Raw genomic sequence first — 17,061 nt, 5'->3', positions numbered from 1 at the left:
GCTAGCCCTGTTAGAAAACAGAGAAAGGAGGAAAGGAAAGCAGATTTAAAAAGATTTGCCCTTCTGAGCAGATCACATCAATTATATTTGAGCAATAATCCTTAAAGCCATTACTTTTAGTCCAACATACAGTAATATCTATGACGCAACTCATTTGGATTTTCATTTGTCTTTGGAAGGACTTCATAAGAAATCACATTGTACACAACCGTTCTGGAAATTTAAAAATAGGTGTTAAACATTCATTTTGTTGATTTATTTTTCCTTAAAGTTAATGATGTAACAGTTCAAGCACAGTTAGAAAAAACCTTGAAATAAATGGAGAGCAAGAGTAATCTGTCAGTATTACACACTAGGGTATTTTAATATAATGAGTCATTATATTCTCTTGTCTCCTACTTCTCATATCGTTAAGAAAGAATATTTTTACAAATGATAATTTGATTCAAATTTCTTTTAGGATCCCATGTGAATATCTTTAATGCTGTAACCTTTTTAATTTCTCATTTCTGTAATACTTTCCATTCATCTGATACCCTGAAAAAAGTTAAAGGGGTCATTAGGTTTTGTCAAAAATTCAAATAGGAAAGATTTCTGAATACTGCTACTTAATTTATTTTGCCATATTAAATGAGTATTCTAAACTTCCAAGAACTGATTTGATTTTAAATTTTATTGATTAAACACACAGCCCACAACTACCTCAATTTTACTTTTGCTTTACTTTCTCGGTACAGTGTCTTAACACACAGTAGAAACTAAGTAAGTATATAATTTAAATATAATTAATTGTTCATTGTTGTAATTTATCTGTTTCTTATATTATCGCACTGGTAAAAATAAATTCATTTAATTTGTGTAAAATTGATGTAACTAATATACCTATGGTTCTGTCTTTGAATTTCTGTCAGAATAGCTGACAAGTATAACAAAATAGGTTTGTATAAACTTATTTTTAATAAGGCAATACAACACAAAAGTAAACACAAAATAAAACAGCTACTCTTTATTGTAAAATCACCTGAAACCATCCATTAATTATCAATGACTGACCAACTGTAACTATTACACATGTATTGTGTGTATGTTGCGATTATAGGCAGGAGTTCAAACACTGGATTTCTATCCATTAAAAAGTTTAATCGTACTTACATATTAGATGGGGAGAATACTTCAACTTTAAAATAATACATGAATAAATAAGTTCAAAGCTAAAATTACTTAACCTTTCTGAATCTTAGTTGTTTCAAATATAAAATGGCAACAGTTAGAATATCTGCAACTTACGGAGTTGTTGGTAGGGTCAAATAAAGTTAGATATATAGAAGGGAGTTGCAAATTGTAAATTGATGGTCAAATGTTGAATTTCACTTTACATGGTGTACCGCAATTATTTAATAAATACTCAGCATCAGAGTTTGACAACTTTATTCTTCCCAAATACTTACTGGTATAGACAAGTTGAAAGCCTTCATCTGTCCCTTCAGAATCAGAATTAAATTCTAGCCAGAGCTGATTTGAAGTACTACTAAGTGTCAGTCCTCGCATAGAAGCGCCAGTAAAAGCACCTAATAGATGAGTCGTTTTATCTTTTCCATCATAAATCTGCAAAATATATTTATAATTAAAATGTAGATGTGCCAATAATAACCAATTCAGATGATGTATTTATATCTATGAAAAAGAGGAAATTATTATACTCTTCTTAAGTCAGTTTATTACATGTTTCCCAAGGACAAATATACATATATATTAATTCCTACAAATATCAGGTTAAGAGTTACGATTCACATGGGTAATTTTAAAATTACAAGCTAAATAGATTTTAAGTAATACTCGAACTCACGTTATATAACGTTTGCTCTTATTATAAAAACAATGCTTTTTTTATGGCAGGCAATTTAAAATTGAGAATACCTAGAGAAAGACTGGTTTCCAGGGTTGGTTGGCTGATTGTTTTTCTGCAACTTGCTCAAGGGTACCAAACATTTGTTTTTCTAATAACACGATTAATATAAATTACACTTGCTTCTTTTGCAATTTCTATAATTTATCCATGTCCTTTACATTACCTCATTTCTTCATATTTTTTCAATATTGTCAGGAGAGTAAATCCTATTAGAAACTAAACAAAACTATACAAAAACAAAATTGATAAGCTCCCAAACACCTCTCCAACTTTCTTATTCTTCTCAAGGTGCAAATTCTCACTGCACTCTAATTTGCTTTTCTTTTATCAATGCATTATAGACTTCTCTTCAGGTCAGTAGATATGGAGTTTAGCACTACATAGTATTTCACAGTGTGACATTACCAAGACTTGCTGCATCATTCTCATATTAATGAACTTAAGTTGTTTGCCACTAAAAGTAATGCTGAAATAAACAACTTTTACATATAACTTCTCATTTTTTGGTAAGTGCATTTCAGTAAGAGTTTTAAAAATATGGTATTTGTGGGCTAAAATGTTTATGTATTGTCAAATTATTTTTCAAAAAGTGTATAGTAATTAAACTGAAGGTTTCCCAGCAATCCATGTTACCATTCCTTTTCCTTGAAGGTATGCATTTTCAATGTGGCAGTTATTACCCCTAAAGGGATGAAAATTGGTCCCTGAGGGTCACAAAACCTTAGATATTATAATGATTTGTGGTCCTACAAAGATCAACTCTATCTGACAAGTCTTATTCCATATATTTAGTTTCATGGAGTTGGGGCTGGGAGCTCCTTAGGTAAATAATAATAAATAGAAATAATTTAGAAATATTGCTCAAATTTACTTGCCTCTGGACTGAAATTATCTTACTTCTGACCTGACATTAGAGTAAAATTTATACCACTGAACTCCTAATTCAGTGATCTTACCATAATATCAATGTTTCTCAAAAGTGGTACTTACTACAATAATGTCGCCTAAGAGAAGATTTCTAGGTGGTACACATTGGAGTTTTTTTATCATTACATTAATTTGCATGATGTATTTTTCTTGTGCTAGTGTTGGTTTAGGTTGATAACCTATTTAGAATGTTTTCTATAATTTGTAAACAAAAATTCATGTATATTTTTCTTCTTTTTTTAATTTAAATTATCAAGATTTATTGTTAAGTTTAAGTTAATTTAATAAAATGAATTGAAAAATTTTCACCATATTTCTATATGAATTATTCAAATAAACCAATGATCCTTTTCTATCTGCAGATTCAAAGATTTCTTCAACTGAAGGAAACATTTTTGAGTTTTCTTAAATTTTAATTATTCCCTATCTTTTTGATCCATTTTCTACCTAGAATGTCTATTATTTGCATATTCAGTCACCAAAACTGTATTGCAATTCTCTTATCTTTTCTCTTCTGAAATTTGTATCACTTTCCACTATACAAATTGTGGAAATCTTCCACTGGATCTTCCTCACTAATAACTAGATTTTCAGTAGTAATTAATCTCTTTTTATTTAGATCTTATGCTAAAATCATAAATTTTAAAATCATTGGTTAAATCACACACACTCTCTCTTAAGATTTCACTTGTTTAATTTTTTTTTTTTAAATTTAACTTTTAATGCTTCCATAGTTCAAATTTAATGCATATCATCTGTTATTATGTCTTTAACTTGGTCTTTCTTCCCTTTGGTTACTTAATTCCCTTAAATATGTGCTTATTTATCTTTAGCTATTTATAGTTTTATGTTGCCTTATTATTGATACAAGTTTAAGTGCTCTAAAACTAACAAAGATTTTGTTTAACATGCTATACACATGTAGTTTTTGTTCAAGACTTCTACCCATATTGCCCATTACTTTTTTTGCAAAGAAATTCTTAAATTTCCAGTGACCAAGCCCTTCCAGCTCTCTCCCTTTGTGATTAAGGAAATCTACAGTCTCACATGCACCATCCAGACTCCACCTGCTTGCTTACTTGCTGTATTACCACAAAGAGGATGGTGAAAATAAGAGGGAGAGAGAGAGGAAATAAGAGTCTAAAGCTCAAGACAATACGTTTATTGAATTTCTAATAGCAAACGTCTTACTGGTCACTCTTTTTTTTTAAACGTTTTTCGGTCAATTAAAAAAAAATGTCTGTTGACTGTTTAAAGAGTATTGGAGTACTAGATTGAGAGCTGCATGGACAAATTTTCTAAAGTTATACTGGAATAACTTGAACCCCTGGAGGAATCTATTCATCACACAAATAAGTTTCTGTTTTAGATAATAGCAAACATGTATTTGTCTTCAACAAGGGTGAACTAAATATTGAGGTTTGTTAGCTCAGGAATAGTTTTTGTTTGGTTATATAAGATTCAACTCTTCATTTAAGAATACTATTAATCAGGGATAATTCAGAGGCAAGGAAGCATTGCTTATTGTAAAACACAACTTTTGTGACTATGAGTTTCAAATGTTCGATATTCTCACAAGTCTGCTTCTGAATATATTTGTTTTACGACTATGTATGATATAGTTTATAAATCCCATGGTTAGATCTACATATTCACAAGCAAACTACTTAACGAGTAGATCTAGTGGATCTTATTTGTGGTTAATGTTGTCAAGGTAACCCCAAAGAATATTTACCTTTTAATTCCATTACTTCTCAACAACATATAATTTAATTCCTATGATAAATATAAATAAATGTTTATTGGATTCAATTAGTTCCACTTTCATCTGTGGATACATTTTGAGAATGAAAAGTCTGTCAAAAACAGCCAAAAAAGAGAAAATATCAACTAAACAATTATTTTATATAATTTAGTAAGCAGAAATTGGTTGCTGAAATATATTTTTTTAAGTCTCTAGTAATATTGTTTTTTCTCAAATTTTCAGTGGTAATGAAAAAATAGAATTTAATGATATTAGAAACCATTACTTCACTCCATACATATAAGTCATTCCTATACAGAGTACCAAAAAGAGAAGAGAGAGATCAAGGGATTGAGAACCTATTTGAAGAAATAATGATTGAAAATTTCCCTAACCTAGTGAAGGAAACAGCCATACAAGCCCAGGAAGCACAGAGAGTCCCAAACAAGATGATCCCAAACAGGCCACACCAAGACAAATCATAATTAAAATGGCAAAGTTTAAAGACAAGAGAGAATCTTAAAAGCAGCATGAGAAAGGCAGCTTACAAGGGAGCTCCCATACGACTGTCACCTGATTTTTCAACAGAAACTTTCCAAGCTGGAAGGGATTGGCATGAAATATTCAAAGTGATGAAAAGAGAGGACCTATGATAAAAACTACTCTATCCAGTGAGGCTGTCAATTAAAATTGAAAATGAGACGAAGAGCTTCCCAGACAGAGAAAATTAAAGAAATTCATCACGACCAAAGCAGTATTACAAGAAATGTTAAAGGGACTTATTTAAGGAGGAGGGAGATATAAATATAAATAATAAAATGGCAATAACTATATACTTATCAATAATCACTTTAAATGTAAATGGATTAAATGCTCCAATCAAAAGACACAGGATAGCCGAATGGTAAGGAAACAAGACCCATACATACTCTGTCTACAAATGACCTGTTTAGATCAAAAGGCACACACAGACTGAAAGTAAAGGCATGGACAAAAGTATTTTATGCAAATAGAAATTTAGAAAAGCTGAGATAGTAATACTTAGACAAAACAGACTTTAAAACAAAGGCTATAAGAGAAAAGAAAAGCATTGAATAATGATAAAGGGATCAATCCAATAGAGGATTGTAAACATTTATGTACCCATAAAGGAGTATTTAAATATATAAAAAATATATTGACCAGCATAAAGGAACAGGTAAACAATAATATAGTCACAGTAGGGAACTTTCACATCTCATTGACACCAGTGGACTGATCTTCCAGACAGAAAATCAATAAGGAAACAGCTGCCTTACATGACACACTAGATCAGATGAATTTAATTGATATTTTTAGAGCATTTTATCTTAAAGCATCAGAATACACATTCTTCTCAAGTGCACAGGGAACATTTTCCAAGATAAACCACGTTAGGCCACAAAACAAGTCTCAATAAATTTAGGAAGACTGAAATCATGTCAAGTCTATACTCTGATCACAACAGTAAGAAACTAGTAATCAATTATAAGAAAAAACACACAAACAAACAAACAAACCTGAAAAAGACACAAACACATGAAGGCTAAACAACATGCTAATAAACAATAAATGAGTTAACAATGAGATCAAGGAAGAAATCAAAAGATACCCTGAGACAAATAAAAATGAAAACAAAACAACCCAAAATCTATTGGATACAGTGAAAGCAGTCCTAAGAGAGAAATTTATAGCAATATAGGCCTACCTTAAGAAACAAGAAAAATCTCAAATGAACAATTTAACATTACACTTTAAGGAACTAGAATAAAAAAAGCAAACAAAGCCCAAAGTGAGTAGAAGGAAAGAAATAATAAATATCAGAGTGAAAATAAACAATATAGTCTACAAAAACAAACAATACAAAAGATCAATGAAACCAAGAGCTGGTTCTTTGACCAATGAACAAAATTGATAAATATTTAAGCAGACACGTCAAGAAAAAAAGAGATGGAACACAAATAAATAAAATCAGAAATGAAAGAGTAATGACAACTGAATCCACAGAAATATAAAGGATTATAAGAAAATACTATGAGTAATTATATGCCAAAAATTGGACTATACGTAAGAAATGGATAAATTCTTAGAAACATAAAATCTACCAAGATTGAGTCAAGAAGAAACAGAAAATCTAAACCAACTCATCACAACTAATGAAGTCAAACCAATAATCAAAAAACTCTCCACAAATAAAAGTCCTGGAATGGATGGTTTCATTAATAAATTTTCCCAAACATTCAAAGAATTAACACCTATTCTTCTTAAACTTTTCCAAAAAACTCAAGAGGAGGGAAGGCTCCTGAGCTCATTTTACGAGGCCACCATTACCCTGATTTCAAAACCTGACAAAGTCATTACAAAAAAGAAAATTACAAGCAGATATCCCTGATGAACACTGATGCAAAAATCCTCAACAAAATATTAGCAAACCTAATTCAGCAATTTATTAAAAAGATCATACACCATGATCAAGTTGGATTTCTTTTTAGGATACAAGATTGATAAAATATCCACAAATCAATTAATTGATACATCACATTAATACACCACATAAACATATTGACAGATAAAAATCATATTATCATATCAATAAATACAGACATAGCATTTGGCAATATCCAGCACCCATTTATGATAAAAACTATCAGCAAAGTGGGAGTAGAGGAAACAAATCTCAATATTATAAAGGCCAAGTATGATAAACCTACAGCTAACATTATAGTCATCTGGCAAAGGCTAAAAGCATTTGCCTTAAGATCAGGAATAAGACAAAGATGCCCACTTTACCACTTCTATTCAACATAGAACTAAGAGTCCTAGCTACAGCAATTGGACAAGAACAAGAAATAAAAGGCATACAAAATGGAAAGGAAGAAGTAAACCATCTTTATTTGCAGATTATATCATATGATATATATTGAAAACCTTAAAGATTCCACTAAAAAAAAAAAAACTATTAGAACAAAATGAAGGCAGTAAGTAACAGGATACAAAATTAATATTTAGAAGTTGGATGCATTTTTTACACCAATGATGAACTATCAGAAAGAGAAATTAAAAGAACAATCTCATTTATGACTGCATCAAAAAAATAAAATACCTAGGAATAAATTTAACAAAGGAGGCAAACGACCTGTACTTGGAAAATTATAAATCACTGAAGAAAGAAATTGAAAACAGAAGTCAATGGAAGCAAATACTGTGTTCATGGATAGAAAGAATAATGTCATTAAAATGTCCCCAAAGCAATGTGGTCTCTATTACTATTGGCATTTTTCACAGAATATAATAAATAACCCTAAAATTTGTATGGAACCATAAAAGACCTTGAATAGCCATGGCAATCTTGAGGGGAAAAAAAACAAACAAACAAAGTTGGAGGTATCACTCTACCTGATATCAAACTATACTGCAAGGCTACAGTAATCAAAACAGCATGATACTGGCATGAAACTGGATACATTGATCAGTGGAACAGAACAGACAGCTCAGAAATAAATCCACACCTATATGGTCATTTAATCTGTAACAAAGGAAGCAAGAACACACAATGGGGTAAAGACAGTCTCTTCAATAATCGGTGTTGGGAAAACTGGATGCATACATGCAAGAAGAAAAAAGAAAAGAAAAGAAACTGGACCACTTTCTTATACCATATACAAGAATCAACTCAAAATGAATTCAAGACTTAAATGTAAGATCTGAAACCATAAAACTTCTAGAAGAAAACATAGGCAATAAACTCTCCAATATTCTATTAGTAATTTATTTTTCTGATATCTCCTTGTGTAAGGGAAACAAAAAGGAAAAAAAAAAAAAACAATCCAATTAAAAAATAGGCAGAGGAACTGAATAGACATTTTTTCCAAGGAAGACATATGAAAGGCCAACAGGTACTTAATAGGTGCTTAACATCATTAATTATTGGGGAAATGCAAATCAAATCACAATGAGATTTCACCTCACACCTGTTAGAATACCTATTGTCAGAAAGACAAGAAATAACAAGTGTTGGCTAGGATGTGGGAAAAAGGGAACTCTTGTGCACTGTTGGTGGAATTGCAAATTGGTACAGCCACTATGGAAAACAGTTTGGAAGTTCCTCAAAAAATTATAAATAGAACTACCTTATGACATAGCAATTGCACTTCTGAGTATTTACCCAAAGAAAACCAAAACACCAATTCAAAAATATATGTGCATCCCTATGTTCACTGTAGCACTATTTACAATAGCCAAGATATGGAAGCAACCCAAGTGCCCATCAATGGATGAATGGATAAAGAAGAGGTTATGCATATATACAATGGAATATTACTCAGCCATAAAACATGAAATCTTACCATTTTCAATGACATGGATGGACCTAGAGGGAATCATGCTAAAGAAATAAGTCAGAGAAAGACAAATACCATATGATCTCACTTATATGTAGAATCTAAATAACAAAATAAACGAACAAACAAAATGAAAACAGACTCAAAGACACAGAGAATGAACTAGTGATTGCCAGATGAGAGTGTGGTTGGGAGGCTGTGTGAAAATGAAGGAATTAAGAAGCACAAATTGGTAGTTACAAAATAGTTACAGGGATGTAAAATGTAGCATAGAGAATAAAGTCAATACTAGTGTAATAACTATGTATAGTGCTGAGTGGGCACTAGACTAATTGGGGAGGATCGCTTTGTAAATTATATTAATGTCTACCAAATATGCTGTATACCTGAAACTAATATAAAATTATATTAAATGTCAACTCATAAAAAATAAAAATTAAAAAATCATTCCTATTTATAATGTAAAAAGTGACAAAATAATTCAAAACATGTTTAGTTCCACATGTTGTGTTAGATGCTGTATATAATCAAAAAAATTAAGACATTATTTTTAACACAAAGAAAAAATTAAAAATTAATCCAATATTGTCTGTTACAAGAGAGACATATTTATATGGGAGTCTATTTTTTTAAGCTAGACGTATACTTAAAAAATAAACTTTAAGAAATAATTTTAAGAATAACCACTGAAAGATAAGGCACAAAGAAAGAACTAATACCAGAAAAAGAAGAATTTCTTATACCCAGCTGATAGGATCTAATTCAGCACTAATACTCACTAACTACAGTTTATTTAACAATGTAGAGTTAAAAGATAGAAAACAAATACTATAGAAGCACCACTATAATCAACAAAGTAAAATGAAGTGGGATCATTCAACTAGGAATTTTGGAAGCATGTATAAAATAACTAAGTTCAATAAAAAGCAAGTGTTAATTAGGAAATCTTTAAAAAGACAAGTTTTACAATAATGATCGTCAGTGCTGTTTAAATTGTAAATAAAATCCTTCAAATGCATTCAAATCCATATGGAAATACAAATGCAAGGAGGAAGGACAATTCAGTGTAGCTAAATGAACAAATTACTTTTGAAGTAGACATGAATCCAAGCATACAAAAAAAGAGAATGAAACAAACAAAATGTACCTTTCATATACAAGTAAATTTACTGTACAGAGAGATTATTGGGTCTGATCAGAATCATATGACTTCTATTTGAGATTATTACTTCTTATATTTCTACTCTCGTTAAAATCAGCATCTTTAAGGATATTTTTATTTATTTGGGACTATTTTCCTTTCTTTTTTTCAAGATTATTGTAATTATCATTATCCTTTTCAGCATATGTCTCAATCCATATTTATTTTTTTAAAAAATTAGAAAGCTATAAAAGAATAAGATGACTGCATAACATTCCATTTTTTAGTTGGATGAGAAAGAACTCTTGGTGTTCTCCACAAAAATATTCTCAGTTACTTAGCACCTAATTCAGATAAAGATGACTTACTTTTATGTCAAATGTAGAATTTCAAGTTGACTTAAGAATTAATATCATAAAAGGCATTAAGGGCTTTTATAATGTTAATGAAACTCTTTGATAAAACTCTAATTTGTTAAAAGGTTGCAAGTAACCTGTTAGTCTAACACTAGAACAGACTTAAACTTAATATTGCTGTTTCGATTATCAAACTTTTTGTGATGGATCAGGGTCTACACAAATCAGTTGTTGTGTAGAGACCCTCCTAGATCTGAAAGGTCAAACCCTGAATATCAACACTCAAAACTGTTGTTAATTTTATAATACATGTTTAATTAGAAGGCAAATTCTAAGTTATTTCTCTAATGGATTAGCAAGTAAGGTGTTATCTAAACGGAAGAGCAGAAAGTATTTAAAAAAGTAAAATCAAAAGAGAGAAATTATATATGTACATATGTACAATCATACAAACCTTCAAAGTATTCCTGCTCATGGGTACTAGAATTTTCATTTTTGGTTATTTGTTTTACAGATTGATTTGGAAATTTAAATATATTTTTCTAACAATGTAAGATGTCAAACTTTGAATGAAAAATAATCATTTTTACAATGGTTAATTAGAAAGGCCTATATTCTAAACCTTATTGTGTTCTCTCCAAAAATAAACTGAAGCAGAGCCGAGAACTTTCATTTGTATTCAATATTTATGTCTTTGAAATAGCTATATAATGTGTCCTCAATTATAAGAGCTAATACATTTTAGTGAGGGAGTTGGGGACACAATGAAGGGTTAGCTTTTCAGGGGCATTAGCTTTGTGTTTATATAACAAAGTTAAAGTCCCAATTCTACCATTAAAGCTGTATGGCCTGTAACAAATCATTTCACTTGTATGATCTTCAGTATGGGAGAGAAAGAATGGTTTTATGAGGCCTAAAACAGCACTTTATACTAATAAATATTTATAGAGTGGTTTGAGAAGAGAGAAAACAAAGAATTGAACAAGCAGAGTTGGTTTGTATATGTGGTAGACATATAAGCTCACTGGTGTGCTAGAAAATGTTTAACAATCAGCTCTCAAAAAAACTGGAATATATATATATATATTCACACATTTATTAAATAAAATATCATTATTGGAAATTCCATAGATCTAATTTATTTTTTCCAGAATACTTTCAGTGTTTTTTGTCCAACTTTTATCTGCAACTTATAATTGTAAAAGACGAATGAGTGATTCCTAAATGAACACTGCTTGATTTTTTAATGTTAACAAGATGAAAGTGAAGCATCAAAAATAATATTATATCACAACTTCACTGGTTTATAAATGATATGAGTAACTTTTTTGTTAAGTTGAATAATAGTTTTCAAATACTAGGAAAGATGTTTTCTCAATTTTTAGTGCTATTAACACTATAATGGCTAAAGACACAACCCAATTATACTTAATTATAGATAATGAGCAGCAAAACAATAAATTAAGTCAGGATTTGTGGTGTTTTTCAATTTCTGCAGTGTAAATATTCTTACTATGTCCAATATCAAGCTATCAAGGTAAGACCACTGAATATAGAGTTGGAAAGAGATGTACGCTCTGATATAATATTCCCATGATTGTGATACAATATACATAACTAACCTAAAACGCAAAGATAATAATAAAAGTAGCAAATTAATTAGGAAATGAGAAGTTGTATTTATTTATTATCTTTGTTTTTATATAATTTAAGTTAATATAATTGTAATTTAATTGTAATATAATTTAATTTTTAATAATGACTATGTATAACAACCAGTTCACAAAATTACTTAAAATTTAACAACAGACCCTTAGAAATAGCATTCTCAAAGACATACTTAGGTTAGAAAAAAGCCTGAAAATAATACATCTTAGAAAACAACAATTTCAACACATTATTAACCTTCTTATCATACTTCTAAAAGAATGTTATTAATCAAGTCCTTCAACTATCTAATTTTTAAAAACATGACATTGATTCTCTTAAGCCTTTCTCTTGGATTCTCAAAATCAATTTCGAATTATATTACTGGCTCTTCTCCATAAGCATCCATTTAGTCTACATTTGGAATGAAAAATAAGTCTTTAAACTTCACAATGCTGACTATGATAAAAAGCTTGCCTTGAATTTTATCTCTGCTAAACAACAAAAACAGAAATAGTATTTCTGGGTGGTATTCAGCTTTTGTCCTATCAGGCCAATGGGGACTACTCATTGTTGATCGTTTATAGAGTCTACTTACAATAAATGCCTCTTATAAATGTTAATTGAAATAATTGATTACATTACATATTTTGAGTAAGGGTCTGGAAAGTTCAATATTCCTGCCGACTGAAAAGAAGAGAACCAAAGAAGCATATATTCATAATTCCCAAACCTGCTGATTATCAGATAGTCTGTAGAGCTTTATAACTAGGTACAGATCAACTGGAACAGTTTTCCCCAGTTCTAATGAATCGGAAAATCTGTTAGTAGTGCTAGAAATAAAGTACATAGAAGAGTCAAATGATTGTCTACTCGCAATGAAAACTTTACTAGTATGGTTATATATAACAAAAGTAGTTTATGGAATGAAGGGAAGAGAGAGAAAGTGAGTGAGTGAATGTCAGCCTAGATTGTGAGTAATCAGAGGAAAGGTGTGTGTGTGTTTATTTTTGTTGCTGTTTCTGTTTTTATTAGACACCCATACAATGATGTTATATATAGTAAATGAAATCTGACCAAAAAAAAAAACAAACAAAAAAAATCCCCAAACCTATACTCTACACTCTAAGGATTAGAAGAGTTATGTAGCCAACTCTACAGCATATATAAAAAAAAAAAAATGCATTTAAATTCTCTCAGTCAAGGGGTAGAGGGTCTGATAAGGGGCTATTTGTTTTACTTATTTCTCTTTATTTCTTAGTCTGAATGGAGGAAGAGGACTGATTCGCCTTTGCTTAATATTGGAAAGTGCTGGAGATGGGGATGGGCTTTCATGAACTAGTTTGCATTTAGGCAAATGACCTTTCATCCTAAAAGAACTTTGGACTCCATAATATGAGAAGTTTTCATTTCTCCTTTGGAGGGTCCATATCTCTGCTTGTACATGCCTGACTATGCCTGTGTCAGCGGGTATCTTTGAACTAACAGTTGCCCATGGGATTAATGGGAGGAATAAGGTAACAAATAAATATCCTATATCTTACATTGATGGAGAGACCATGATGAAGACAGACTTGGAGTATAAAAGCCCATCACAGACTGTCTTATAGTGTGGCTTGTTAAAGTTATTTTAAAGTAATATAAATCCCAGGCAAGACTAGTAATAAAGGGATAATTGAAATAGTGTGTTTCTATTATAATATTTAGAATCTTTTCAACTTTGGGAAACATATATTTATTTTAGGAAAATTACAAAAAAGAAATTTAAAAAAATGCTGGGAATATAAATTTTCATCCTTTCATTAATAAAAGAAAAATCACTAATGAAATCCACTAAAGCGCATTAAACTGATTTTTCTTTTTACCTTCCTTTGTCTCTCACTATCACATCCCCTCACATTGTCATTTGTTATGGAGGCCTTGCCCTTCCTCAAAGTAACATACATCACGAATGCATATAACCTTACTCCAAATAAGTAAGACATTAGTCAGAAAACATTCTGAGGAACATACGAGGGCTACTTTATTTTTAAAAGACATAACTTATTATTCCAAATTAATTTTCCAAATAATAAACATCATTCACTATGGAAAAGTAATGGATAAATTTCAAGCATTACAGAGAGAATAAAGAAATATTTTAGGAAGAATGGTGGTAGGCATGGGGGAGCATTTCCTGACTTTAACACGTAAATACATGTTTATTATTGATACTTGTGTGATAATAGGTTAGTGGCTGGGCTTACCCTTCTGATCTATGCCATGTTACACTTTCTCCCATAGTTAGCCTAATGGAGAAAAGTGCAAAAAACCTAAATTAATACTAAAATCGTATACTTATAAGTATACTTATATGTATATAAGTGTACTGCAGGAAATCTTTCCCATGTCTATACAAATCTTACATGCATAAAGTACTATTTGTGTTAGAGAATGATCACTTATCAGCAAAACGATATTCTTTTTAAAAGAAGAAAAATAACCAACAATCTAAAATCACTGCTTAAACAAGAATCCCCTGCTAATCAGAGATATCACAATTTTTTTTTCAAGATTTATGAAAAATTGGATTTCTTACCTAGCTTAAGAAAAATCTTAAGATTTAGGAATAATACACATAATTATTTACAAAATATTTAAATGTAATTTTATAGACATGTTTATTTTTATTCTAATAGCATATGTAAACTATATCAAAATCTCACTTGGCAAAATATGAATCAGCAATTATCGAAATATCTGTCTAAAATATTTCTTTAAAAAGTAAGACGTGATTATTTTCAGTTTTTAAAATAAATTAATAAATCTTATCCTAATGTTTCTTTTCAACAGTTAATTTTTTCATAATTTATAAATATTGTTTTTAGTTTTACATATTCATGAAATATGAATCTTTTGTAGTCATAAATGCTAAGAATTATCCATGTTTCAACAGAGATAAATAAGTTACTTAACAGACATCAAAATAAAAACAAATTGTTACTGTATTTCTTAAAGAAATGACCATTTGGGTGTTAATTATGAATTATAAATAAAATGCTTTGAATATAAGATGTTTGGCATGAAAAAGTTATTTTAGTGTTACTGAAACATTAAAATTTACATATCATAAAATAAAAAATTACTTATAAACATTGGAAACAAAGCTTTTTATCTCAATGAAAATTATAAAATGAGAAATAATATATAATTTAAAACTATAAATGTTAGAATGGTTTATGGTTGATTATATATACATATACATACATATATACATACATATATATGTACTAATGTATACTTAATAACTAAAAATGATCAAAATACAAGTAGGTCTCATTTTACCTACCTTAAGAACATCTCCTTGTGCTAAATGAAATGTTCTGGCTGAAATATTGATTCCCTTTCCTGCTTGAACCTGAATACTATAAATGCATTCATGGTTGTTTTCATAGTTGAGTGGATAATTTGGAGAGAGCAAAATTCCTTCATTATTTGTTGCAGATGCACCACATTCAGCTGCAGGTAAAACAGAATATCGAAGTACAGTTTAATAGAAAGCATTATCATTTTCAAGTAATATAATGTATGAAAGTGTAAATGGATTTTATTTTAACTAGAGCCTAACAGGAAAGTAATGCACAGAATGGCTGTGTGTGGCAGATGATTCATTCCCTCTCAAATGGGAAGTACTACTGACTGTGGACATGACCCTTGTACATAAATGGAAATATATGAAGTTTCAGTATCCCCCTGATGAAAAGAAAGCATGGAAAAAAATGAGAGCAGATGATTTTCAAGATATAGTTTGTTTCTAGATTTCTGATAATTTATTACTTTTAAATTTCTAATTTAATTATCTAAAGTATAAAAAAGTCGAAATTAATTTTGTTTTATAATGATTCATATTGGATTTTTTTATTTTTACCTTTTTTTGTATTTGACCCTTTTTCTATCAATAGGCAGCATTCCCCTGATCCAAGAATTTCAGTAACAAAAGAGGAAATAAATACATTATCTTTGAAAACTGATATAACAAGTAAAACTCACTAACCAATAATCATAATAAATTGGACATCTTTGGAAATTGTATCATTTTCCTCAGTTTAAAAGACATAATAGATTAAGGCATTCTCATAATCAGTATATGGTAATGCTGACTCTCTAGGACTAATCCTGCCACATTTGTCAAAGTGTCTAACCACTTAGAGAGAAGTATAAATTCCTTAATTTTTTTCAAATTTAATTTCAGTTTATTACTTAAATGTTGCAATATCAAATAAGTCTTTATAATCTCCAAACATGTTCTTTAGGTCTCAGAAAGTCAATGAACTCAGTTTTCAATCTTATCTAATAAGTTGCTTCATATTACCATATCATAGTTCAGGGAGAGTTATATTTTAAATAACTCAAGTCACTATTCTACAGAAATAAGATTTTTAAAATAAGGATTCATGGGAACAGTCATAGGAAGTATATAACAAAGTGAAGGATAATGAATTGCTTTACCTTTTAAATGATTAAGCATTAACAAAAATAAGGCAAAAGAAAAGCCTAATGAGGAACTGAAAATGATAAAGATAGAGTAGTCGGTGTAATATCAATATAGTGTACAATAATAATAACAACTAATGATGTAATGCTAATAATCAACCAGTCACTTGAGGAAGTGTCATCCAATAGTTTTCCTCAAAGTCCATTTAAAGTAAAAGAAACAAAACAAAAAAACTTACAGACTCCCAATATCGATTTAAATTATTTTAATGTTATTTAAATATGTTGAAACATAAAAACAGATGTCCTTATGCTTTTGGCAGTATACAATTATAATACAAAAAAAGTTTTACACATACAGGAAGAATAAAACCCTCAAAACAATAAAATTAAAAATAGCAACATGTATCTAATGTGGCATAAGATTTTGTTTCCCTGGAATTAAATTGCCCTTGGCAATGTGGATAAAGAGCCATCAGGCTGTTGGAGTTTGCTATGCCTTTAAT

General features: G+C 29.9%; 1 protein-coding gene across 1 annotated transcript in view; it reads right to left on the bottom strand.

The window, feature by feature from the left end:
• The window catches only part of CSMD3 (CUB and Sushi multiple domains 3), a 1,016,080-nt gene that overhangs the window by 293,357 nt on the left and 705,662 nt on the right, over positions 1-17,061 (bottom strand). The window contains exons 23-24 of the mRNA XM_006916698.2: positions 15,411-15,580; positions 1,449-1,605 (exon numbers count right to left, since the gene is read on the bottom strand). Coding sequence (XP_006916760.1) covers positions 1,449-1,605; positions 15,411-15,580 — 327 coding nt within the window. The remainder of the gene's footprint in view (positions 1-1,448; positions 1,606-15,410; positions 15,581-17,061) is intronic.

This window comes from Pteropus alecto, unplaced genomic scaffold (assembly GCF_000325575.1).
Source record: "Pteropus alecto unplaced genomic scaffold, ASM32557v1 scaffold164, whole genome shotgun sequence".
NCBI classification, from domain to species: Eukaryota; Metazoa; Chordata; class Mammalia; order Chiroptera; family Pteropodidae; genus Pteropus; species Pteropus alecto.
The sequence above is the reverse complement of the archived record's forward strand: the minus strand, read 5'-3'. Positions and strand labels throughout refer to the sequence as shown.